The sequence below is a fragment of the Entamoeba histolytica genome, genomic scaffold (assembly GCF_000208925.1).
Source record: "Entamoeba histolytica HM-1:IMSS scf_1104750518823 genomic scaffold, whole genome shotgun sequence".
Taxonomy (NCBI): domain Eukaryota; phylum Evosea; order Mastigamoebida; family Endamoebidae; genus Entamoeba; species Entamoeba histolytica.
Window position 1 is genome coordinate 18,082 of NW_001914892.1, and position 27,327 is coordinate 45,408.

Here is a 27,327-nt window from a genome sequence, read left to right on the forward strand (position 1 = left end):
CTAAACGTTTCTTTGTGTTATTTAATTTTGTTTTATACTTTTCTTTTCAAATATAAAACAAAAAATTAAACAAAAAATGTAATAAAAAATGTAATAAAAAAACTAAATAAAATTTAATAAAAATTAATAAAAAAACTAAATAAAAATTTAATATAGAAAAAATGGATTTGAGTTGTATTGATGTACCTGATCAATTCTTTTCTGAAATTCCTTCTCAAAATCATAAAAACCAATTAAATAATTTAGAAGAAATGATTCATAATTCAGAATATTATCAAAAATTACTTAATCATTCTACACCATATAAAATAAGTGATAGATCATTAGTTTCAATTGTTGTAACAGTAATATACGAATTAGACCAACAAATATCATATGAATCTGTTAATGGAAAATTAACAAGATATGTAGAAATATTTGAAGAAGAAGTAAAAGAATTTAATTATATATCAAGAAATCGTTATTTATGTAAAATTGAAGGATTATATAATAAATCCATTCCATCAATTTGTTATTCACGTGGTAATTTAATGAAAAAAAATAATCAAAATAATTCTTTTAATCAATTAATTTGTGTTATTGGATTTGAAGATGGAGTTCAATTAAAAATAGGTGAAAGATATCATTTAATAGGAATTTATCAATCATCTCGTTTTGATGAAGATAATGAATTGGATATTAAATTACCTACAAATCAAAAATTTTATATTTTATTATGGAGAACTTTTGGACTTACTGAATATTGTCTTGATTCTAATGGATTTACTCCTCAAATGAATATCGTTTTAAATCAATATTCAAAAAGTATCAGTTTAGATTGTAATAATTTTAACGTTAGAAATCATATTTTAACTCTTTTTAATTCTATTATTCCTGAACCTATGAACCTTCATTTATTACTTAATTTAGTTAGCTCAATTCATACTCGTCAACCTATGGTTCTTCAAAAATATTCATTAGGTTTAATTGTTGATTCATTTGATCCTTTTATTAATAATTTAAAAGAAGTACTTCATTTTTTTAATCCTTTTGTTGAAGTTATTGATGCTTGTCAAACTAAATCATTACTTCCACAAATTACTTCAGAAACTATTGAATATGAAGAACATTCATTACAAATTGGAAATGATAGTATTGTAATTATTACTGCAAATAAAGAAATTAATGAACAAAATAAAATACTAATAGAAGAGTTATTAAATCAACAAATGTTACAATTTAATATTTATGGTCAACCAATAAATATCCCAATTAATTGTTCTGTCATTTTTGTTACTAAAAGAGATTATAACGAAGATATGATAAGATTATGTGATCATAATATTATCATTCATCAGGGAATCACAAATATTTCTATAAATCACTTACTCCATGAATGGAATCAAAAAGAAATATTGGATGCTTACAGATATTTTGCTTATTGTAGAAAATTAAAATGTTCTATTACTGAAGATGTTCAAGACATAGTCACAAACTCATTTGTTAATGCAAGAAAAATTAACTCAAATATAGATCAAATGTCATTACATAAATGGTTAAATGTAGCTTGTATTTTAGGTTCTTCTTATGGAAAAAGAAAAATTAGTCATGAGATATGGAATGAAACACTACAACTTTTATCATTAAACTAATTGATTTTAATCTTTCATTTAAACTTGTAAATTCTACAATATCATTACATGAAATTAAATTTTAACACAATTCTACAAAATAAGTCAAACCCTAAAACTTCAAAAAAAAAAATAAAAAGAATAAAAAAATCACAAAAAAAGAAAAGAAAACTTAAAATAAAACTGAAGAAATGGTTTGTTAAGAAAACTTCAACGGAAAAGAAAGAAAAATATTCACATTGACTGTAGGCTAGAAGATATGATAGTAGAACTACTATGTTCTCCCCTGAAGGGAGACTGTATCAAGTAGAATATGCAATGGAGGCTATTAGTCATTCATCAAGTGCAATTGGTATTTTAGCTACAGATGGAATTTTACTTGCTGCTAAAAAGAAAAGAGTTGCACGATTAGTTGATAGGTCTAAAGGAGCAGATAAAATGTATGAATTAGATGAACATATTGCATGTGCTGCAGCAGGAATTACATCAGATACAAATATATTAGTAGATTATTTAAGAGATGTATGTCAACAACATAGATTTACATATGGAGAAGAAATACCAGTAGAAATGTTAGTACAACGCATTTGTGATATGAAACAAAGTTATACTCAATATGGTGGATTAAGACCATATGGAGTTTCGTTCTTATATGCAGGATGGGATAGATATTTTGGATATCAATTATATATGTGTGATCCAAGTGGAAATTATGGAGGATGGAAAGCTACTGCTATTGGAGCTAATTATCAAGCAGCTGAATCAATTATGAAAGCAGAATATAAAGATGATATTACATTAGAAGAAGCAAAAAAATTAGCAGTTAAAATCTTTAGTAAAAGTGTAGAAAGTTCATCAATGGTACCATCTAAATTAGAATTTGGTATTTTTAAATTAGATAATCAAAATAAACCAAGTTTTAAAGTTATGAAAGATCGTGAAGTTTCTGTTTTATTAAAAGAATGTGGAATTGAACAAGTAGAAGACAGAGATTAAATTATTCTCATCTAATAGCATTCAATTGACTAATTTTTATTAAATAATAACCAAATCAAACAAAATTTAATATTTTAAACCATAAAAAGAAGAATATGAAGTTGGTGAAGGAGTTATTGGTAATTCAATATATTTCTCATTAAAAGTATTTAATTTACCTTCATTAATCCATTTTGTTTTTCTTTGATCTATAGAAGAAATATATCGTTGTAAGCCTAATTGAAACATTGATAATAATAATTGTTCTCCAAATATATGAGCATTTCCTTGAAGTAATAAACATTCAGTTAAAAGTACTTCAAACACTGATTCATCTACATTAATTTCTCCAGCTATTTCATGTTTAGAAGCTAAAACAAATTCTCTTACTCTTGTCATAGCATGAGGTGAAGCTGTTCCAAATTGGTTTAATATAATTTTACTTATTCTTTCTTTTAATAATCCATATGAATAAAATTGTAATTTTTTATATGCAGTACTCTCAGGAAATTTGTATCGATAGACGATTTTATTTTGTAATAAGTATTGAAACTGGAATAGTAATGGTATCATATGACTTCTTTCCATGTCTATCATTTTATAATTCTTTACATTTTACTATTTCTTTTAATTTGTTTTACTTCTTTAAATTATATTCAATTTAAAATTAGTGTTTTTCTCTTAAAAAAAATATAAATAACAAAATAACTTTGAAGTTTGAATTTTTTATTCTAACTTTGGTGGTTCAAACATAAATACTATCCTCCCTCTTATACAGTCTGTTAGTATTTCTCTTGCTGCTTTATGAGTGTCAAGTCTTCCAGCTTTTCCTGTGATATAATTCTTTTTCTGTGCATATGCTTCAACAAATTCCATTACTGTCATATTTGGGGTTAGTTCAATTGAATATATTTTATCAAGTGGTAGTCTTTCTAAGAAAAATCTTACGATGCTATATGGTTCTCTTAGTTGACTTAATGGATAAATTCCACAAATCACTTGAATCAATTGAGATTGATTTATCATTGGAAACATCATTCCTGGACAGTCAGCAAGAGTAATATGTTTATTCATATTATACGTTTGAAGATATTTTGTTCTCCCTGGATGAGATGAGACAGAAGTAACTTTCTTACCAACAAGCCAATTTAAAAGTGATGATTTTCCAACGTTAGGATTTCCAATTAAACCAACAACTAATTTCTTTTCTTTAGGTTTTATCTTTTTTGAATCATCTTCTTCTTGTTCAATTGGTTTTTCTTCTTCTTTTATTTCTTTGGGTGGTTTTAATTCCATTACAAAATTTTCAAAATCTTGTAGTGTTGTTTTAACATAACTCTTTTCACCTCCTTCTTTCTTCTTTTCATTTCTAATACTTTCAAGATCCCAGTCTTCAGTCCTTCCTTCAATTGCTTGATTTGTTTTTACATAAAGAGTTTTAACTCCAAACTGTTTTAAAAAGTATTCTTGCCATTCTAATACAATCTTTTCATCAACTAAATCACTCTTGTTCAATATCACCCCAAATCCTTTATTTAAACTTTTAATCCATTCTGCCACTTTTCTATTAAATTGAATACATCCAAATCTAACATCAACTATCATTAAAACAACTTGAGACCGTTCAACAACTCTCCATAATTGTCTCCATGTTTCTAAGTTACTTTCAAAATAATTTATATTTTTGGGATGTTCATCAATAATCTTTGTTATCCATTCTTCAAATATCACTTTTTCATTTTGGTCTAATTCTTCAGCAGTCATATTATAATTCCATGGTGGTCGAGTGATAATGTCAAGTTCTTCACCAGTTATATCAAATAATGGAATAGCTCTTCCATTTACTCGTTTTGTTAAGTCTATTGGGAAATCTGCTAATTTCTTACGTTCATCAATTTCTTCTTTAGTTTCCATTCCAAGAAGTTTTGGTCTTAAATCTCTTTTTGTTGCAAAAATTTGTTCTTTCAATTTTGTTTTTGTTTTAGACACTAATTCTTCTTCTGTTTGAACGTTCTTCTCAGTTTCTTTTTCTGCTACTCCTCTCTTTCTTTCTCTTCTTTCACTTAGTTGCTGTTTTTTTTGTTTTCCACTAAAAGGTTTTTTATGACTGCTTTTCATTCTTTCTTTTTATTTTTGAGATTGTTTTTTTGGGTATTTGTTTCGTGATTATTGACAGGTGAATAGTCAAGATTATTTAAGAACTTACTTAATATGATAAAAATATAGATAATAATTAGTCATGTTTCCGTTTGTAATTCTTATAAAAAATGTTTTATTCTAAAATTAATTATTGATTCATAGGACTGTTGTTAGAAGTCCATATTTTGAAAATCAAAAAGATCGAATCAAGAAGCAACTTGAAGAAACAAGAAATACTATGGCAAAAAATGTTGAAATGATGACACAAAACATTGCTACAGCAGAAGAATTAGAAGTCCAATCAAATGAGATGTCAATAAATGCTCAACAGTTTAAAAAACAAGCAATAGTATTGAGAAAAACATATTGGTGGAAGAATTTCAAGGTTTGTTTTTTTTTCTTTTCTTAGTCAGTTATAAATAGAAAAAAATAGATTGACACATCATCAGCTTTGGTTACTTATTATTATTTCTTTAATATTAATATTGTGTTTAATTGGTGGAATAGTTACATTAGCTGTAATTAACCTTAAATGATTATGTGAGACTTAAATTATATATTCATTCTTAAACAAGGTGATTGTAATATTTATTTCTTCTTTTCAAATATTATTTCTTCTTCATAGTCTAAATCATCATCAAATTTATCTAAAGGAATCGTTTCAATTGGTTTTTCAATAACCCTGTTATTCTCATTATTTGGTGTTGATATTGTATCACTTGTTAGATGGTTTTCATCTTTCTTTGCAGACTTTCCAAATGATGGCGTTCTTCTTTTTGCCTTTAACTCTTCCAATTTAGGAACGCCATCATTCTGTTTTTGTTCAAACATTTGAGATAATCGGGCAATTCGTGATTGGGTTCTTGACATTTGCTTTTTTAGTTCTACCTATAAAATTAGAATAACTCTAAAAACAAAAAATAGAATAACCAATAAAATAAAAAACAAAAATAAAAATAAAAAATAATTAAAATTTTGTTATTTATAAAATGTATTGTTATATAAAAGAATCTTTAAATCTTGTAATCATGACTTGAATCTCAGCAAAAATTAAGGGAATATAAAGAAAGTGATCAAAAAGAATGTACATATATTAATGGATAAGAAAGTAGAACAACCAACGATTGTTATTGATGTTGGAGAATCAAATAGTCATGAAAAAGCGTTTGACGTTATCAGTCCATGTCTCCAAATCAATCCAATTAATCTCACATTTAAGCACATTAGTTATTCAATCAATACTTTTGAAATAAATAAAGATTTCTTTCATCATCTTTCTTTTCCAATAAAATTAACAAAGAAAGTAATTTTAGATGATGTTAGTGGATATATAGAAGCAGGAGAGTTAGTTGCTTTAATGGGAGGAAGTGGTGCAGGGAAATCAACATTATTGGATATTCTTTCTGGCATTAATAAACGAGGAAATATAAGTGGAGAAGTATTAATTAATAATGAAGATGTAAAAAAATATAAAACATCAATTGGATATGTATCACAAACTGATTATCTAAAAGGTACACAAACAGTAGAAGAAGCGTTAGATTTCTATATTAAATTAAAAGCACCACTTTCAAGTAGACAGAATGAAAGAAAGATGATTGTTAAAGAAGTATTAGAAGTATTAGATCTTACTAAAATCAAAGATTCTTTAATTGGAACCGAGAAAAGAAGAGGAATTAGTGGTGGAGAAAAAAAAAGAGTATCTATTGGTTGTGAATTAGTAACTGAACCTGGTATAATGTTTCTTGATGAACCAACTACTGGATTAGATTCATTTAGTTCATTAGCTGTTGTTAATGCATTACAAAAAATGGCACATAAAGGAACAACAATTATATGTACAATTCATCAACCAAGACCATTAATATTTCAAAAATTTGATAAGATTATTATGTTAAATCGTGGTCATATGATGTATTTTGGTCCACCAAGTGGATGTAAATCATTTTTAAAAGAAGCTGGGTTTGAAACAGAAGATAATGTTGCTGATGCATTAATGGATGCTGGTGCATATGAATATGGGAATGACCAAGGAAGAGAATTATTAGCAGAGAATTTTGGAGGAGAGAAAAAAAGTGTTCAACAAGTATTTGAGAAAAGAAAAACAATAATAGTTAATGAAATTGAAGAAATAAATTCTGCTGATTTAGAAAAAATGAAGAAAAAAGTAGGAAGACCAGTAGGATTTTATGAATTGATTAAAAGACTAATAATCTCAGATTATCGTGATCCATCACAAATTTTTGGTCAAATCTTTGCAAAAATATTTTTTTCATTATTAATTGGATCTGTCTTCTTTAATATTCAAAATGACCAACAAGGAATGAGAGATAAAGGAGGTGTTCTCTTTTTTATTGTTACTTCTCAAGCAATGTCATTAATGGATTATTTAATTCAATTTATAGAAGAACGAACATTAATGAGAAGAGAATCAGGAAAAGGATTATATAGTATTACATCTTATTATTGTGCATATATTCTTCATTCTATTCCATTTTTAATCTTTTATCCAACATTATATTTAGCTATTGCTTATCCAATGCTTAATCTTCGTTCTGGTTTTGTTAACTTTTTATGTATGTGGGGAGCATTGGTATTGACAACCTTCACTTCACAAGGAATGTATTATGCAATTGCAGCAATATCACCAAATGTTACAGTCGCACAAATCATATCCCCTATTTTTATTGTAATTTTGATGATTTTTACAGGATTCTTTATACAAAAAGATAATATTATTGGATTTTGGTTATGGGCGTATTATCTTTCTTATTTAAGATATGCATTTGAATTAGTAATGTTAAATCAATTTGATAACATCCCTCTTTTTTGTCAACCTGATGAATTAGTTGGTGGTCAATGTCCATATACAAGTGGTAGACAATACTTAGACTCTTTACAAATTACTTCTTCAATTCTTGTTGATTATTTTGTACTTGCTGGGTTTTGTATTGCTTTTAATGTCTTTGTTCTTATTGCACTTCATTTGTTTAATAAAGAAAAGAGGTAATATATAACTAAATATTATACTATAATTTATTATAAAATAAATTATTATGTTAAACCACGTCATTCCATTCACTTTTCTTTCTTTTTCCATAAAAATTGCAACAAAAAACTAGAAAAACCTAAAATGAACCAACCAGTGGAAGATGTTCTAAAAGCAATTTCTGTATTATATTCACCACAACAAATACCTGAAGAAACAACAAAAGCAGATCAGTATTTACAAGAATTTATGAAAACTAAAGAAGCATGGCAAGTTATTCCATTGTTATTAACAAGTGAACCAACTGTTGCATTTTATCAACAACGAATTTATTATGGAGCAATTATATTAAAGAAGAAAGTGTGTTATAATTTCAAAGAAATAGAGAATTTTGATGAACTATTTAAATTTATATTAAAGTGTTTATCTGTATATAAAAATCAAAAAATGATTACATCTCATCTTGCACAATCATTAGCAGCGTTATGCGTCCAGTCAAATTCATGGAATGATTATTTCCCTTTAATTATACAAAATTTACCTATCACTGATACTTCAAATATTCCTGTTTTATTATTAATGTTTTCTTCAATAGCTGAGGCAAATAAGAAATTACCATTCGCAAAGAAAGAATATCTTTATTCATTACATGATAATTTAATTCATACATCACCAACAATACTTGATTTTATTCAACGTTCATTTGTTTTATTTCCAGGAAATGCTTTAGACTGTTTTAATAGTTGGATTCAAAACCTTGATATTTCTATTTCATTATTAAATCAATGTCAAATCATTCAAATGATTTTTGAAGGAATTAAACAAAAAAATTTAAGAGAACGTTCATCAGATTCATTTTATTATTTTATGAAGAAAATTCGTTCAATTAATGAGAAAACAACTGATGAAGAAGTTGGAATATGTATTAATATAGTTCAATATGTTCTTAAACAATTAATAACAAATATATCTTCCATTGTTCAAACAACTCAAGGAGATATTGAAGATTTTGAATGGGTAAGTGATTTTTATTGTTCTTTAGGATTTGTATTAACAACATATATTGATAAAATTGATTCTAATCAATTTATTATGTATTATAGACTATTAGATCAATTCACTTGTATTAGGTCTATTCGAAATATAACAAGAATCACTGATGTTGTTGTTGATTTAACTGACTTTCTTAATGAAACAGCACATGAAAATATGAGAGAGAAAATATGCTTTGCATTAACAGAAACATTTGTTTCAATGTTTGAACATGTTTTAAGAGTACAAACACCTTTAATAGATAATGGAGATCAAGAAGAACTTCTTGATTTTATTGATTTTAGAAAAGATGTTATTAGTGAGTTTGTAAGAAGGTCATGTGATATTGTTCCATGTCCATTATTATTAGATACAATCTCATCTATTTGTGTTTCAACAATACCAAATCAATTAGATATTGCAGAAGCATCATTGTTTTGTTTTAGGTCTTTAGCAAGAGTATTAAGTGAATATAAATCAGAAATGGTATTATCTATTCTTCAATCTATTGTTAAAATTGAATCAACTAATCTTCATTTTCTTCATACTTCAGTATTTTGTGTTGGTAGATATTGTGATTGGATACATAATTATGCACCTACGTTTGCACCTACTGCTCTTCAGTATATTCTTAAATATATTAATATTCCTGAACTTATTGAACCAGTAGCAATTTCATTTGAAAATATGTGTGATGGTTGTGCTGTTGATTTCATTCCATTAATTGATGTAATCTCACAAACATTCTCATCTGTTTATCAACAAATGCCACAATCATGGAAAGTTGGTGGAGTTAATGGGTCATTTAGTAGTTTAATAAATGGTTATTGTTTAGTTTTAGAAAAACAACCATTTGAAATTAAACTAAAATATATAGAAACATTTATCCCACCACTCGTTAAATCATTATCTCAACCAATATCACCTGAATTAATGACAGCGCTTATTAGAATATTAACTTCATGGTTTGACTCTGGTGTTAAATTAAATTTACAAAATATCACTATCTCATTTTTACAAAAGTATGATGTTATTCCTACTCTCTTTAGACTAATGGAATTTGCTATTCAAAATAAAAATGAGTCATTAATAGAAGATATCGCTTCTTGTATTAGATATTTGTTCTTCTTTATTGGTTCATCTATTGTAGATTTCACTCAAACAATTTCTACTCAAATGGTTCAATGGTGGCAAAATACTCATTTAGCCTCTATTGTTAAAATGTATTCTTTCCTTATACGAGCTCTTAAACGTGAAGATGACCGCTCTCATAACCCCTTATGTAAAAATTATTGTTTTACTTTTATTCCACCAGTTCTTGACACGATATTCCAATTTGTTCTTGTTCAACCAAAAAGTAGTTATACTGATGTTATTACAGAATGTTTTATTATTATTTCTCAATTACTTGACAAATATCCATTAGAATTCTCTGACTCAATCCTTCAACAACGATTTATTCCATGGTCATTAAATGTGTTAGATACAATGAGCGGTGAAACTTTTGGAACAGTAGTTGATTCAATGATTCTTTTCTTCCACTCCAACAGAAGTTCATATTCAAATACTTATCTTCAAAATGAAGGAGAAACTTTAATAAGAAGTTTATTATCAAATGCCCGTAAATTTACAACTAAAACAAAAAGGGAAAAAGTTATTGATTTAATGAGTTTATTATACGAACAAAATCCAGAACTTATTTCTCATAAAACGTCATTAGTAATTCAAAACGAATATAATTTCCTTCCAATTGAAATCATCAATTCATTTGCAAGTATAAAAATGAAAAAGACTGATTATCAATACCTATTAGATGATTTCTTTTATATTTGCAGAGAAACTGCTTAACAAGTAATTTAGACTCTTTCTTTTATTTTTTTAAATTAAATCCATTCTTCTTTCTTCTTTTAAACCATGAAAAATAATAAAAGTAATTATTTTATTAATGTTCAATCATCTTAACGTTTTTTGATTGTATAATTAACTCTATTTCTTTGTTTAATTTCCAACAACTATCCAACGCAATAGAAAGACAACTAGAAATATCTTGTGGATCTAATACTCCACTCATATAAATTTGAGTGATAGAAGAGTTAGATGGAATACATGCAATTAGAACTGATCCTTCTTTTTTCTCTTCTTCAAGTGCCGTTGGATCAACAATAACTTGGTTATATATTGGCAATTTAACAACTGTTGTTGCAATGATAATGCTATCCATTTGAATTTCTGAATCAAATAATGCCAATGAACTAGAATTGATTATGCTATCTTCAACACTTCCATCTTGCTCCATAACAAATACTTGTAAACAAATAATTTTTCCTTTATTGCTTTCTTGATTAATACGAGAAACTAATGACTGTGTTAAGATTTCTTGAAGCTCAACTTCTTTTCTTTTGTTGAGTAAGTCATTGTTCCCAAACTGAGCAAATGTCACTTTTACTGTAAATTCAAAATCTATTGATTCATCTTGTGTTTTGATTTGTACAGATGATATGACTTTACTGTTTTCTTTTTGTATTAAACAGCTTCCTTTTGCTCCACTGATCACTCCAATTTTGATTGTTGTTGCACGAATTTCATTTGCTTCTCTTCCATCCCCTCTTTTGATAACTTCTTCCATTTTCCGTTGTTTATTATTTTTTTGTTATTTTTTAAATTTTTCTTTTTTTTTTATTTTATTACATTGATATATATAACGAAGTTTTATTTTTATGATAATTTCTGTTTTAAACAAAGAGTGAATAAAAACACAGATAATGTACTTCTTGTTTTCTTGATACAATGAATATTAATCAAATATTATTATTTATTCTATAAACTTCTTACTTTTATAATGTTAAAATAATAAACAAATAGTTGTTTTTACATAAATGTACAGAGTCACATTAAAATATGATGGATTTTTTTCAATATATCCATTATTGTATTAGTTATTATAATGTAATTTATTAAAAGTAAAAAACATTTGATTTCATTCATAAATATTGTGTATAATGAGCATATAATTATTTTTAAAATATTTTAACACTATTTCATAAGTTAAACTGAATGAGTAAATATTCATTTAACTAGTCTTTTCATTCTCTTAAAGACTTTTTATTTTTTTTTTTGGTTAACCTCTTTAGAGAGATTCTTGGAATTACATTTTATTTAAAAATTGAATGATTTATTGTGTTTTCTTTTGTTATGATAATAAAATATAATACAAGTGTTACATTTCTATGTACCTTCTATTCTTTAATGTAAAATACTGAAAGTTATTTATTTTTTTTTAATAAATAGTGAGTAATAATGAAGAAGATCATAAACAGCACATTGATACATACAACAACAAATTATTAATATTTAAAAAAGGTTAAAAGAAATAACTTCATATAAAAATAAAATATTTTTATTGATACTATTCTTCTGAAATTTATATGATTAAAATAATTATTAATATGTTTATTCTTATTACACTAAACTCTCAAACATTTTATGTTGTTATAAAATCAGAAATTAATTTATAATTACTTCTTTATGGTATTTCTATTATTAATATTTATAATTAATATGTATATTGTACTTTTATAGTATGTTAGTTGATCCTCACCTCTATAACTTCAATGTATGTTTTTATTAAATATAACTTCATTTTAAATATCTTGTTTTTGGTATTATAATGAAGAAGTAAGTAACATTACTCTTACTAACTTCTAACTTTTAAACGTATATTCATTACTTTGTTTATTTATCAATAAAAGTGTTGTTATGAAAGAATTAATTGAAGTAATAAAATGGATTGTTAAAAAAGAGTGATGTTATACTATATTTCAACCCAGAAAGAAAAGTTTTTAATCAACCCATTGAATTTGTATTTTATGTGTTTATTAATATAATCATTTTCTATTGATATTTATTGATGAACAAAACATTGTTGTGATTATGTAGCACTTTCTGGTTTATTCTGGCAAGAATTAATAAGTGGTAGTACCTGAAAATTTATTATATGAAATATACTAAAATGAGTATTAGATTTATTATTTACATCCCTAAAATATCGTAATACAATGAAAAGATATTTGAAAATTCTATTTCAACATAACCATTATTCTTATTCTTTACTTATTTGAATTAATTTCATTTTGTTTAAGTGAAAGCAACTTAAATACTTACAAAATAAATATTGTTTAACAATACTGTTAATTCAAAAGAATCGACATACAGTTCATTCAGTTGTACTACCAACTTTACATAATTTACTAAATGTTTATTCATTGGTTTATCAATAGAACTATGACATATTCACATCCTATTTCTTTATTTTCCAATAATTCAAAAACTACTTTATTCAATATAAGAGAGATAAATTCATTGCAATAGCTTTTCAATAACACATTGACTTAATTCAGTATACAAAATCTTATTTATCTTTTAGATATATTTTAATAGTACATTTCTTTGAGTAATTAGTCTTGAATGATAACAATAAATGACTTTTCAAAAAGTACGTTCTTTTTCGACTTATGAATTACTCTTATCTGTAATACTCATAATCTCTATCTTATATAACTATAAATTATTTAACTTTATGCTTTGTTAGTATTTTTGATATACATAAAGAAGATTGATGTATGCGTGTAGTTAAATTATTAACATTACTTTATAACATCACATGAATATTTCAAAATATCTGTTGAGAGTCAATACCTAATGAATAAAATAATGAAATTTAGAAATTTATTTAAGTATTTCTGACTTAACAAAAATTATGTGAACATTCTTCTCCAAAGTGCTTAGTCCAAATGACAATTACAATGTGAGTATTTGTAATTTATTAGAATGTGATGATTACAGAAGAAAGTTTTAGAAAGGATTAAGAGTTAATCCTAGTTGATAATAATTAAAACCAGTCAAGAAAAACGGTATTTATCAATTAAATCTTTTTACTTTCTCTGTTGAAAATGATAGTTCATAGAAATATTTGTAATACTCTGACCCAAATAATTCGGTTGTAAGTAAGGCATTTATTTGTTCATCGTTTATGTTAATTTCATTAAATTTATACTCAGTGATTTCCTCTTTTCTCTTCGGTAATTTTTTATTCCTTTGATTACTTACCTCAACAGGCAAGACTTCTTTTGACTCAAATACAGTGATTGTTTTTAGAGGTTCGTTTAATGACCATTTGGGTTTCTTTTCTTCCATTTCTTAACAACTGAACCATTATGAGATTTAGAAACCCATCTCTTTACCTCTCAACACAATGACATTAAACACTGTTTAACATTGTTTTATTAATTGAAGAAAAAACAGATTGTATTGAATTAGAGGGAATTATTTGAGTATTAAAGAATTGGATAGGTGCTTGCTTATTAACGAAAAGCAAAGTGGTGAGGAGTGAAAGTAGTCAGGTAAACTTAGTATTTGTTTTAAGACAAAGAGATTTTCTATCTAAACAAGCAAAAAGTGAGCAACATAACTACCTCAAAATCCCGAAAGAAGACACAAAAAAAGAGAAAAACCAAGGAAGAACAGAAATGGAAAAGTTGAAAAAACTATGAAAAGAAGAAAAGAAGTAAGAAAGCAGAGAAAAGTAAATGGAAAGAAGATAAAAATGAAAAGAAGTGGAACCAAATCATCAAGATTTGGCAGAATAATTAAAAGATCAAAAGATAACTTTAAAAGTTATTCACAATTATTAACATGTTTAATCAAGAAAAAGGTACCGATTATCCTATTCTTAATATTCAAGAACTTGAGGCACTTGCTGATTTAAAATTATCTGCTATGGGAAAAGAATACCCAAAACATGACAAATCTGATGCTATTGATGTTGTTGCACCATTAGTTGATATTATTGCTGAAGGAGATCAAGAAAGTACAGCTCCAATTGATGCTAGACTTCAAACATTCCTTAATTCATATTTTGCAGAATGTGGAGAAGAAGTACCAAAAATTCCAGACAATACTTTTATTCTTGATAGAGAAGGACTTGGAAGAGTATTATCATTCCCACCACATAAACAAGAATTTTTCTGTGAAACTATGAAATCATATAAAATTAAACAAGGAGTACTTCATAATCCAGCTAAAGATAAAAGAACTACTGTTGGTGTTTTCCATATTTGTCAAAGTGATGTTCCAGTTCCAGCTGATAAAATTGAATGTCCAAAAATAGCATTCTTAAGAATGCTTAAAGCAGCATTTTATGGAGCACCAGATGATCATCTTATTATTCCATATACAGCTGAATGTAAAGAACCAACTAGATCATGGGTTTCACTTTATATGAGACCAGTTGTTGTTCCAGGAGTTAAAGGAGTTAAAGGATTTGAACATGAAAAAGCTACTGAAATGCATTTCTTTGTACCAGGAAATATGGTGTCATGTCTTGATTTTGTAGAGTCAGTTTTTGGAAATGCTGGTAATCCAAGATTATCTAAAAATGATGCTGCTCTTGATCCACTTGGATGGACTGGACATAGTGGAATGGCTATTCTTGCACCACATCTTACTCGTATGACAAAGAAAGAATGTGGACTTCCACATATTAGTCAAGCTACTGAAAGACAAAAACGAGAAAGAATGTGTTGGGAAAAAGAAGATGAATTATATAATGATGGTAAAACATTCAAAATGTATTGTAGAGATGCATCAGGAGTTATTTGTACTATTATTGCAGATAATTACTTTGGATATTGTAAGAAAGAAGTTAAAACACAAATTTCATATTCAGCTAATTTATATGGATTTGCAGAAGAAGAACATGCAGGAGGAGCTGTTACTAGACCATCATATGATCTTGGAGAAGCATGTAAAGCTGTTCAATATGCAGAAGGATATAAATTTAGTGAAATGGTTGAAAAGAATAAACATTCCATTATTGTTAAAGAAGAAGGATATGCTGTAGATAAAAAATATCCAGAAGGAATTATTTATGTTCCAGAAGATTCAGTATTTACAATTGAAGATGCATCAATTAAATTCAATCATAATGGAAAAGAAGAAAGTATTCTTTTAACACCAAAAGTAAATTATGTTTTACCAAATGGATATACTATTATTTTACATGATACAATGACATCCAGAAGATGGACATTAAGAGGAATTCTTCCACAATATACTCTTTGTCATAAACCATGCACTGTTTCAGGAGGAGGAAAATCAGAAATTTCAAAGAATATTTCAGATGCTATATTTGAAGGAAAAATGTTTGTTAATAACAAAGAAGAAGAATTTAAAGCAGTTCAAAAAGTATTTGATCATGACTTTTCAAGAAGATATGCGGATGGAGAAATTAAAAGTGCACATATTCTTGATCCAAATGTTACTCTTGGAACAGTTGTTAAAATGTTAACACCATCATCATTCTTTACTGAGGAACATAATGAATTTGTTGCAGCCATTCCACCAATGATTGTAGAATTAGCTTTAACTATTAAATCTCTTTATAGAGAAGAATGGAAAGGAGATTGGCAATCAAGAATTACTGTAGATAAAATTAATGGTAAAGAAGGACATGAATTAAAATATAGAAAGATGCCACTTCCATCACAATATCTTAGAGTTGGATTTGAAAGAGATGAAACTACATGGAGAGTTTTCCAATTAAGAAAAGATTTCTTCCCAGCAGCTAAATTACAAATGGAAGATGATATTACAGCATCAGTTATTGTTCCAACTAAATTACTTAAAACACCAATTAATACTAATGGTAAAAAAGCATGTAAAATTGTTAAGAATTGTGAATTAAGATTATTCCAAAGACCAGATGATGCAGTTTTCAGAGGATATGATAAACAAACTGAATATGATTTCTCTATTCCAGGACATTTCATTTCTAATTATCAACCAATGACTAGAGAAGAAGCTAAAGACTTCACTAAAGATGTTGTAAGATTGTATCAATACACTGAACCAATGAGAAAATGTTTACAAGACTTTGTTGCAGGTAAAGATGAGGCTAAATATATTGTTTCATCATCTCATACTAGATTAGTTCAAGATGGAGATAAACTTGTTGGATCAAAGAATCCAAGATATTTACAAAGAAGACCAGATATGTTGGATCCAGAATATACATACATGACATTTAAAGCTATTCAATTATTTAGAAAGATTAGTGATGAAGAACCATTATATACTCCAGTTGATGCTGTTCTTTCAGGAAGAAGAAACAACCCACCACAAGTAGCCAAAAATGGTATGAAATTAAGACCATTATCAGTTTTTGCACCATTACACTATTTTGAATTACCAGAATTATTAATGGAATGTATTACTTCTATGACAGGAGCATCTCCATCAATGTTTGGAGCAGGATCAGAAGGAGCATTAACTAAAGGACCATTCAATTCACTTCCAGCTGTAGTTGATTTAAATAATTATCTTCTTGGAATGATTTGTTGTGGATATTCAGGATTTGTTTCATCAGCATCATATTGTGGACCACATTATAAAGTTGCACATGATATTTCATTATTAATTCCAGAAATTTGGTCAAGAATGAGAAGATATGAACAAGAACCAAAATATTTGATTGAACATGGATATCTTGAACCATGTCCTGATGTTACTTATAATGGAAAAACATATTCAGGAAAAAGACTTGGATATAGAATTACTAAAGACTTTACAGTACATTACTTCTCATCTATTTTCTCAGTACCAAATTCTGTTATGCCAGAAGATTTCCTTAAACCCGAATTACAAGATTTAGCTATTTATGCAGATTCATATGAATATATTGAACAAACTGATAAAGGAATTGCTATGAATTATGTTAAAGATGGAACTGTTGAAGGAGCATGTCCACCATTAAAAGCACTTATTTACATTATGGCAAATGGTGAATATAATGGAATGACACGAGAATCTAAAGAATTTAGAGAAATGTTTGATGCTAAAACTATTCTTAATAGTGAATGGTATAAAGAAAGATTAGTTACAAGACAAAAACTTGAAGTTGCTAAATTAAATAAAGACTTAGCTTATTTGAATAAGACAATTGCTGAAAAACCAAGATTAGCTGAAACACTTAATAAACAAATTGCTGCTGTTAAAGAAGAACTTCAATATGTCTCAAGTGAAGAATATCTTATTGATATTGACGGATCTATTGGAACTGATCCATATCCATACAAATGCATGAAACATTAAACTAATTAAGTTTTTTTGTTTGATTCATTCAAATAATTTAAAAATTACTCTCTATTACACATAACTTCTTATTAAAGAAATTTTTATTTAAAAGAAATGATAATAATATAAAATATAACTTTTTAGATTTCTTATAAACTTAAAATAGTAATAAATTAATATGAAACGAACCAAATCTAATCCATTAGTTATTCAATTAAATAATTTTAATCAACATTTTGAAAGATTATTAGCATTAGGAATTGTTGCATCATCTCCAGCATATCCACAATTAGTAATGGTTTGTTTTAAAGTTATAATAATAAATAATAAAATAATAATTATTATAGGCTAATGTTGATAAAGTTAAAGAATTACTTGAAAAGTTTCAAATAGGAATTATTAATATTAATGATAGAAAAACATTTGATACATTATTTGAGTTTTGGGCACATTTATTATATATTTGCAAATATGGACATATGAGTAGTTCAATGGTTTCAATATTTAATATTCTTTATCAATGTATCTCATTGTTTGTTTTTCAATGATTCTTTTGTTCAAATAAATAGAAATTATCTTATTTCTAGAACATCATTTTCAGATATGGCAAACCAATTATTAAAAAAAGAAACAACTCAAAATCTTCTTAATATTTATCAAAGTTATGTTGTTAGTTGTAGAGAAACATATTTATTGATAAGTCAACTCTTAGAAAAGACAATCAAAAGTATTGTTGGACAAGAAGCATTAGACAAACTAACATTACAAAGTTCAGATGATATTTATTTCCAATTATCAACAAAAATTAAATTAAGAATGCCAGAAGGAATTGATATTGTTATAAGTAAAATTATTGGTGCATTAAGTGTTGTTGATAAAGAAATATTAAATATCATCAATACAATTACACAAAGTGAAATTAATAGAAGTACAACTATTGCACATTATAATTGTCATTTTTTATTGGATTTTATTCCAACTACAAGTGTTTTAAGACAAGGAGAATTACAATCAATGATTCCAATTATTCTTATATATCCAAATCCATTCATGTTTATTGTTTGGTTTATTCCACAATGGATTAAATCATTAAAAATGATTGGAGTAGTTAAAGAAAAAGTTATTAGAAGTAGTGAATTTTTTATGTATAAAAAATGGTTTTTTGAAACACTTGGTAAGATGATGAGGAAGGTTCAGAGAATAAAAGAAAATACAGCATTTTCTACTTGTTTTAAATCTATTATTAAAGAAAATGATATTACTGATGTTAATGAATTATTATTCATTATTAAAACAAATACTAATATTTATGATACTAAACAAATGACAAGAATGGGTAAAATGATAGAGAGTGTATTAAGATATTATATTAAAATTAATAATGGATTAATAAGTTTATTTGATGATACATTTAATGTACATGACTTTATTCAAATAATAGATATGTCAATATTAGCAGATCATTTAGAATCATTATTAAAATTATTAGGATTAATTTATGATATATTACCTTATTTTATTAAGACATCTCGAGATGTTTTATTATTGGATTATCTTATTAATAAAAGATTCTCATATTTTTTCTTTCATTGGTCAGATCTTATTCGTACTGCTTTCTTTCATATTATTTTATATCGTTCATTATTCATAAAATCAACCCATTTATTATCTTCAAAATTAACACCATATGAAATAGATCAATATAATAAAAGAAAAACTGAATTGTATGATCCTAAAGAACAAGATATGAATGTTTATATATCATTAAAAGAAAGAATAGATATGCTTACTAGTATTATTAATTCTCTTCCATATGAAAAACATTTAAATGAATTAAAGATGATAAAAGCAATGAATGAATTTACTCAAGAAAGAAAAGAATATTTAAATTGGTTAAACAAAAAGAATAATAATAATTTTGATGTTCCAAAAATTATATCAACAATAGATATATCAAGTGAATAAAATAATAAAATAAAATATTTTTGTGTCTATTGAATTTTTTCTGATTTTAAGAAAAGAAGTGTAATTTCTGAAAATAAAGATAATTTTTGTTTTTAAAAAACGGAAAAGAAATTTTATACAATCTTGTAATTTAATTTCTATTTGTTTTATTTGTTTCTTTGAATGGAAAATGGTATTAAAAAAATTACATTTGAATCTCTTCAAAATCAATGTGAGAAAGTTAAATATCAGTTTGTGTTTATTTTATTATTATTATTACTATTATTAATATTATTATTACATTATTTAAATTATAATTAATAAAATTCTTACAAACACAGTATAATGGGTTTTGAATTTCAACAAGCAAATAAAGTTTTAACTAATTTGTTATTGTTAGCAGATAGTCAAACTAATTTACCCATATCATCTAATGTAAATTCTATTATTTCATATTTTATTCAATCATTATCTAAAAAATCTCAAGTTGATTCATTAAAAGATAAAAAGGCACGGTTATTATGGTTTAGGAATTATTTTATTGGAGTGTTAATATCTATTATAACTAATGTAGATTTAACTAAATGTAAAATGGCTGTAATTTGTTTAAAAGAATTATTATTATTACTAAGATATACTCCACGTTATGAACAAGATGAAGGAATAATTACTCTTTGGTCAACAATTAATAATTTATATCAAAAAACACCTAAAAATTGTGAAAATTTACTTCAAGTTTTTAGTGGGTCATTAAAAAAATTATATAAACTTACTGGAAGTATTGATGGAATGAATAATTTAATGGTTAATGTTTCATTTGATGCAATGAGTATGTGTAGAAATTCTATTGAAAGAAGTGCTAAAGTTCAATATTTTATGACAATTTCACGATATGGAAATATGAGATATACTAATACACTTTCTATATTATTACCTATTGTAACTCCTCTTTCTTTAATTAATGAAGATTTATTAAATACAATGTCTCATGAATATTGTGATGGATTATTATTTATTGCTCATCATAATGAAGAATTATCTAAAAGTATTCATTCAATGCAAATTTATGAAAGACTTGATGTTGATGGTGTTTTACAATTTATGAAAGAATTGGTAAAAGAAGACACAGATAAATATTCATTATCTACATTTAATTTTTATTTATTATTCCATACAGCAAGTTGGATTGGATTAAATTGTAATAATATTATTACCATTACAAATTCAATAGATTTATTGATTGAATATTTCTTTGTTATATTGAAGAAAAATAAAAAAAATTATGATTGGATGATACTGATTCTTATTAATAAAATAATATCTGTGTTTATTACTACAAATTCAGTTCCTTTAAATAATGCTTGTTTAAAAATAATGACTATGATAGTTGAAAATCGTGTTGATTTACTTATAAGTATAGAACAATTATTATTTAAACAATTTAATGATAAAGTAAATAAAGAAATAAAATCTAGTAAAGATAAACGAGAATATATCATTTATTATTCTTCTATCCTAAGTTCAGGTAAAACACAAAAAGAAAAAATGTGGTTATATGAAATAACTCATGAATTTGGTATTAATTTATCTTCATTTCCTTCTTATTTTAAAGTTGAAGGTTCAAGACAAATTCAAGGTGTTTTAATTGCATTATCTAAGATTATTATATCTTTAATCCAATTAGGTCCATCTAAAAACATTTATCTTATCCCTTTTTTAAAATCATTTCTTAATTTTGAACCAACTCAACCTCCAATTGTAAAACAAACATTTATTCATTGTTTATCTTCTATTCCTTTAAAATTATTGTATAGACTTATTCCTTTAATTCAACCAAACACTTCTTTATCTTATCCTACAACTATTCTTAGATTATTTAATTGCTTTTTATCAGATACTAATCCACTTATTCGTGAATTTACAGCAAAACATTCCCCACAAATTCTCTCTCCAACAATACAATATCTTTATTCATTATCTCCACCATCTGCATTGGCTAAATATTCAAGTACAACATTAACAACAACTGGTATTCAAAGGGTTTCTCAATTAATTGCTATTTCTTATATTATCAAACAAAATTCATTTCCAACACTAAATAGACATTTTTTAAATTCTACTTCTATTCCAAGACTTCCAAATCCACTTTCTAAATATGAAACTCCTTTACTTGCAAATATTCTTTCTTTTGTTCCTTATATCTTATATCAATCATTTGATCGTTTACAACCATCAATTCAAATCTCTGGATTACATGCATTTGTTCGTTCAATTAGATATTTATGTAGAACCCCTTCAACAACAGTCACATCAAATTTGTTAAATCAAACATTTAATTATTTACTTGAAATTATCAGAGCTATATTAACTGTTCATCGTCCTGAATGTGCAATTCCTTTTAAATATTCTCTTCCAATTGAATCACTAGCAAAAGAAATGACTCTAATTAATGCTCGAAGTGATGGAATAGACAATCCTGTTATTTCACTTTCTTCTGCATCATTTTCAGCACTTGCTGTATTACTTAGAAGAGTAAAACCAACTAAAGAAGTTTTTTCTTTACTTAAATTATTTATTGATGAACATACTCTTCCTATTCATCTTGCTATTAGAGAGATTCTACGTTATGGATTAACTCCATATCAACAAACAGAACATCCTTTATATGATTCATTATGTCTTGAAGCTGATGCTGTTAGAGATTTTGAAGTCTCAAAACTTAGTCAAGAAACATGGTCTGAAACAGCAACAATGGTAGCATCTGTAATGAGACTTGTTGATAATGATGCTTTAAAACATACTGAAACAGCTGTAGTGACACGTTGTGCACTTTCATTAATTGTTGCTGGAATAAAATATGGAAAACCAAACAAACCATCTAAGGGGGTTTTTGGAATTGATAATGAAGAAGATTATATTCCAAACAATTTTAATGAAGTTTATCAACAACTTCTTAAAGGAATTGAAGATGATACTCTTAAACATTCTAAAATAACATCCAAACCTTATTTTATTCCACATTTTGGGTTATTACCAACATTAAATTTATTATCAATAGAGTCATTAAAAACAAATAATGAAATATCTCAAATGACTGCATTTTTAGAAGAAATTCATTTCATCTTAAAAAGAGGTGTTAGAATAAATGATCATTTCTTGACATTATTACAATTAATTAATATTGCTAAAGAATTGTTTACTACTTTAATCAAATACACTCCATCATATATTGACGATTATTTGGATATGCATAATATTGAAATGTGTGCAATGAAACTCAGTAAACAAGGTTTGACTGGTCAAAAAATTATTGATTCAATCATTTTTGAAGTTGCAGACAATCCACTTAGTGATAAAGTCATTCATTGGTTAACTAAAATACGAGATTTGAATCATTGTTATTCAATTTGTTTGGATGTACTTTCAGACAGTGTTAAAGGGGATGGTGTGCTTCAAGAATTAAGAGGTCAGGTGGTTGTTCCATTATATTTTGCATCTGTTCTTCAAGGACTAATTGATGTTGATACTACTATCACAAGGGAGTATGTTCATCGTGTAATTGATTTGACAGTGTCTGATGCATTGATGGTTTCTCGATGCTCAGCACCATTAGTGATTGTTCATGAAGCAGAACGGTTATTAAGAGAAACTCGACCAGATATTGCACGAGCATTACGTGGAGAAACACCTACAAATACACCAGCATTGAAAGAATTTAAAGGGATAGAAGTAACATTACAACTCCTTTCTTCAAAACAAGAATTATCAGAATTGTTCTATCAATCATTATTTGATATTTTTCAACCAATGCCAATATCATTAATTGAAGCCATAACTTATAGTTGTTTAAAATGTGAAAATAGAAGATGTTTAGAAAATATTCTTGGAAAAGAATTACCTCATGACTATGGTGAACTATTTGATATTCTTTCTGAATTATTACCAAAGAAGACTCCATCCAAAAGTTATATCACTATTCAAACAATTACTGACTTTTGGAAAATACAACATTTCTTTGATAAACGATTACCTGCATTGAGAGATTCAGCACGAAATAAAGATCATAATGGTCAACTAATGTTATACATCACTAAAAAACAACCACATAGTATTGTTGCTTATTTACATCATGAGTTTCTCTTAAAGTTCATTCCAACTATTCCAAAAAATCATATTTTATTTGACACTGACTTTTCTAAAATTCTACAAGATGAATTATGGGGAAATCAAACACCTCCAGTCAATTCAAATAAACAAGCATTACAATCTCTTGTTTCATTACAATCATTATTACCAATTTCTAATTATTTGAAAGATTCATTTATTCAACGACTCTTAGAAGCAGAAGAAACAGAATTAGTTTTGTCATGTCTTCTCCACCCATTCTATTTTATCACTTTTGCATTAGACAATCCAATAACCCTTCATATAAACCATTCAACACATTATGTAGAAACGCACTCATTCCATTTCATGAAAGAAGATGTTTTGAATCAAATTAAACTAAAATTTAATCAAAACCCATTGAAATACATAAGGGTTCTTGTTGCTTGTCTCCCACAATTCAAACCAAATGATCTTTACTCAATTTATCAAATGAGTCTCAATGTTCTTGGTGGACGATCTGATTCAGTTCTTGTACAATACATCCAGGCATCAGTGTCTGCAATGTTGTCAGTCTGTCCTGAATATTCAACACCTCCACCACATTCTATCATGTCAGTTATTGCTTTTGAACATTCGTTAGTTTTTATTTCACAATCATTATTATCTCCAGCAACAAGAGCAACCATTGTTCAAGAGCTTCATGAAGTTCTTCAAGGGGTTGTTGGAGAAGGAAGACTTGTTGATAAAATAGATGGAGTAAGAAAGAATTGGGTTGGAAAGATCACATTGAGGTTATTGTGGGATCTTATCTGTCTTTCTACAAACAACCCAGTGTTTGATCAAATATTGGTTGAAGATGTTTTTCAAGATGATAACAGAAATAATGAAACACAACCTCTTTCAATGATGGATAGAAGAGATTCATTACTTTCACGTTTGTTAGTTCATTTAACTGATTATTAATGTTATTGCCATATCAGTTGTGTCATTAGAATGGTTAATTAATGTCAACACAATGAGAATAAATGAAAGAAAGTATTGAAAAAAGATGGATTTGGTTGTTCTATTCTTTTATTTCTTCAACACAAATCTACAACCATCAAGGGGAGTGGAAAGGGAATAAAATATCTAAAGAATTAGAAAATGGTATGATGTTCCAAGTTTCATAATTCTTAAAAGGATGAATAAAAGAAAGAATATTGAGAAGATAAATTAATAAAACTGAAGGAAGATAAAACGGATAGAACGAATCAATGCAATGAAGATAACTCAGAAACAAATGTTAGAGTTAATGAAGTAACTATGAATTTAACAACAACATATTTCAGTGTATTATAAAATAAGTTAGTTAATAAAAATATCTGGGATGGTTGTTTATTTTCAATATGTCAAAAGAGTAATGCCATGACTATGAGACAAGGGAAGATGAAAGTAAGAGTTAATCAACAAGTTAATTTTGTATGTCATGTTAATGAAGCTGAATAAATATTGAAGAAGAATTAAAATCCTAATTCAATCGTATTTCATTCAAATAGTGTTTTATTTCAATACTCTAATAATGTTAGTCTTCAAAATAACAAGTTATTGAATGTTATTACAGAATAATCAATCTTTGATGCTGTAGTTTCTATAAACACCCAAGTCTAATCACTGTTTAAATAGCTACACCCTCTTCTGATTTTAAATTAAGAATGTGATTTAGAGTAATAAATTAATGATATTTTAAATGTGAGAAAATTATTCAATAAGTATGTATAAAATAATAATGATTTAATGAGAAATTCACAAACATAAGTGTCAAATGAAGAGATAATAGAAGTGGTAAAATAATTAAAGAGAATATTTAAATCAATGATGATATTTGTTTATATCCCTTTCATTCTTTTAATTTATAAATAGTGAACAAATCAGAAACATGATACTTTGAAATAATATTTCAATGGTAATGAATTAAAACAAATACAATGTTATGTTACAAATGTTTATGTAAAAAAAGACAATAATTTTATGAATAATTTCATTGAATATTCTTCTAATTGACCATTGACTTATTTTATTAAATAAATAATGACGATTCATTAAGTAATTTCCAATATTTTATCCAAAAAGTATAAAACTTTAATCAGTACAGCATTAAAACAATGGTAATGATTTGTTTCATCATCTTATTATAAGTTATAAAAAATAAATGAAAATAAAACAAATGAATATCAGAACATTAAAATACAACTCATTCTTAATTACATTCATTTTACTATATTTTCTGTTAATGAAAATTATTTTTTTAAGAGAAATAAGAATCTTATTTGTTCAAATTCTTAATTAAAAATAAATCATGAATATGATGATATATTATTATTATTATCTTATTTGTGTTTTCTAGTGTGTATTTTAGTATTGCTTTATGATTTTGTTCATTAAATATTGATTTTAAATATGAGTTTTATCTCTAATTGCAAGTATAATGTCTATTTTTTTTAGAAAACAACATTCATAAATTCATTCTTTCTATTTTTATTTTTCTTTATACCATACTTTCTTCTTCTTATTATTATTTATGTTATTCTTTTTCATCTATTATTATTTTCCATTTTATTTATTTTGTCGTTTGTTTATTTGAATTTTATTTATTGTTTATTATTGTTTTATCACTACCAGAAATACAAATAATAAAATAATAACTAATAAGAAAAATACTTAACATGAGTTTTGTATAATAATTTGCATATAGTTAGCAATGTTTATGTGTTTGTTACGTGTTCAAATAAAGATAACAAAAATTAATACTTAACACTAAATGAAATATGTTGAATTGTAAATAATATGTGAAAATATAAAGAATAATAATAAATCATTGAAAATAATACATAAAATAATTAATTAAGCTGAAATGCAATAATTAATTAAGTAATGTGTTGAAATGAGAAGGTATTAATAATTTATTCATTAAAAAGTATTTTTTATTATGTTTTATATTATTGCTATTTTATATTGTTGTTGATAATTTATATATTACTTATTTATTGTAATGTTTAATATTAAATCAGATTAACTAATCTTTGTTTATTTTATCTCTCATTCTTATAATGATACTATCTTTATTATTATTATTTGTACTTTAATTCAAAATGAATAAAATGATGATTTGATGATTATAATAAACATTTTATTTATTATTTTGTTATATAACATTTAAAATACAAATTGATATATGATAATAATTCATGAACAGAATAATTTATTTATTTTTCATTCCAATATCATTCATTTATAAGAATGATGAATTGTTACAAAACATCAATATTAAATAAAAATGATTATAACTAGAAAATAATAAATAATTCAACAATGAAATGAATAGATAATTTAACAGATAAAATCAAATAAATAAATGAAAAAAAA

The 27,327-nt window shown here is 25.9% G+C and overlaps 11 protein-coding genes across 11 annotated transcripts; 8 read left to right on the forward strand and 3 right to left on the reverse strand.

Moving 5' to 3' along the window:
• Positions 1-161: 161 nt before the first annotated feature.
• On the forward strand, positions 162-1,631 carry EHI_166840 (uncharacterized protein; the record flags this gene model as incomplete). Its single annotated transcript, XM_645424.1, has 1 exon — positions 162-1,631. One exon carries the CDS (start codon positions 162-164, stop codon positions 1,629-1,631), a length of 1,470 nt encoding a protein of 489 aa, XP_650516.1.
• A 236-nt stretch (positions 1,632-1,867) lies between these two features.
• On the forward strand, positions 1,868-2,645 carry EHI_166850 (proteasome alpha subunit, putative). Its single transcript, XM_645425.2, has one exon. The coding sequence runs from the start codon at positions 1,887-1,889 to the stop codon at positions 2,604-2,606; it is 720 nt and encodes a 239-aa protein (XP_650517.1). The 5' UTR covers positions 1,868-1,886; the 3' UTR covers positions 2,607-2,645.
• Positions 2,646-2,672: 27 nt separating this feature from the next.
• Positions 2,673-3,182, reverse strand: EHI_166860 (uncharacterized protein; the record flags this gene model as incomplete). Its single annotated transcript, XM_645426.1, has 1 exon — positions 2,673-3,182. One exon carries the CDS (start codon positions 3,180-3,182, stop codon positions 2,673-2,675), a length of 510 nt encoding a protein of 169 aa, XP_650518.1.
• Positions 3,183-3,311: 129 nt separating this feature from the next.
• EHI_166870 (GTP binding protein, putative) lies at positions 3,312-4,703 on the reverse strand (the record flags this gene model as incomplete). Its single annotated transcript, XM_645427.1, has 1 exon — positions 3,312-4,703. The coding sequence occupies one exon, from the start codon at positions 4,701-4,703 to the stop codon at positions 3,312-3,314; it is 1,392 nt and encodes a 463-aa protein (XP_650519.1).
• A 121-nt stretch (positions 4,704-4,824) lies between these two features.
• On the forward strand, positions 4,825-5,133 carry EHI_166880 (uncharacterized protein; the record flags this gene model as incomplete). The annotated part of the gene is made up of 2 exons (XM_645428.2): positions 4,825-4,832; positions 4,887-5,133. The coding sequence occupies 2 exons, from the start codon at positions 4,825-4,827 to the stop codon at positions 5,131-5,133; spliced, it is 255 nt and encodes an 84-aa protein (XP_650520.2).
• Positions 5,134-5,820: 687 nt separating this feature from the next.
• EHI_166890 (ABC transporter, putative) lies at positions 5,821-7,734 on the forward strand (the record flags this gene model as incomplete). The annotated part of the gene is made up of 1 exon (XM_645430.1): positions 5,821-7,734. The coding sequence occupies one exon, from the start codon at positions 5,821-5,823 to the stop codon at positions 7,732-7,734; it is 1,914 nt and encodes a 637-aa protein (XP_650522.1).
• A 123-nt stretch (positions 7,735-7,857) lies between these two features.
• EHI_166900 (nuclear transport receptor, putative) lies at positions 7,858-10,593 on the forward strand (the record flags this gene model as incomplete). Its single annotated transcript, XM_645431.1, has 1 exon — positions 7,858-10,593. The coding sequence occupies one exon, from the start codon at positions 7,858-7,860 to the stop codon at positions 10,591-10,593; it is 2,736 nt and encodes a 911-aa protein (XP_650523.1).
• Positions 10,594-10,687: 94 nt separating this feature from the next.
• Positions 10,688-11,371, reverse strand: EHI_166910 (3' exoribonuclease family protein; the record flags this gene model as incomplete). Its single annotated transcript, XM_649674.2, has 1 exon — positions 10,688-11,371. One exon carries the CDS (start codon positions 11,369-11,371, stop codon positions 10,688-10,690), a length of 684 nt encoding a protein of 227 aa, XP_654766.1.
• Positions 11,372-14,436: 3,065 nt separating this feature from the next.
• EHI_166920 (uncharacterized protein) lies at positions 14,437-17,892 on the forward strand (the record flags this gene model as incomplete). The annotated part of the gene is made up of 1 exon (XM_649673.1): positions 14,437-17,892. One exon carries the CDS (start codon positions 14,437-14,439, stop codon positions 17,890-17,892), a length of 3,456 nt encoding a protein of 1,151 aa, XP_654765.1.
• A 160-nt stretch (positions 17,893-18,052) lies between these two features.
• Positions 18,053-19,839, forward strand: EHI_166930 (uncharacterized protein; the record flags this gene model as incomplete). The annotated part of the gene is made up of 3 exons (XM_649672.1): positions 18,053-18,184; positions 18,222-18,406; positions 18,462-19,839. The coding sequence occupies 3 exons, from the start codon at positions 18,053-18,055 to the stop codon at positions 19,837-19,839; spliced, it is 1,695 nt and encodes a 564-aa protein (XP_654764.1).
• A 324-nt stretch (positions 19,840-20,163) lies between these two features.
• On the forward strand, positions 20,164-24,888 carry EHI_166940 (uncharacterized protein; the record flags this gene model as incomplete). The annotated part of the gene is made up of 1 exon (XM_649680.2): positions 20,164-24,888. One exon carries the CDS (start codon positions 20,164-20,166, stop codon positions 24,886-24,888), a length of 4,725 nt encoding a protein of 1,574 aa, XP_654772.2.
• Between the last annotated feature and the right edge of the window lie 2,439 nt (positions 24,889-27,327).

What these genes read in the sequence shown, in the direction of transcription:
- EHI_166850 (XM_645425.2), top strand. Translation starts at nt 1,887, where the DNA reads ATGTTCTCCCCTGAAGGGAGACTGTATCAAGTAGAATATGCAATGGAG.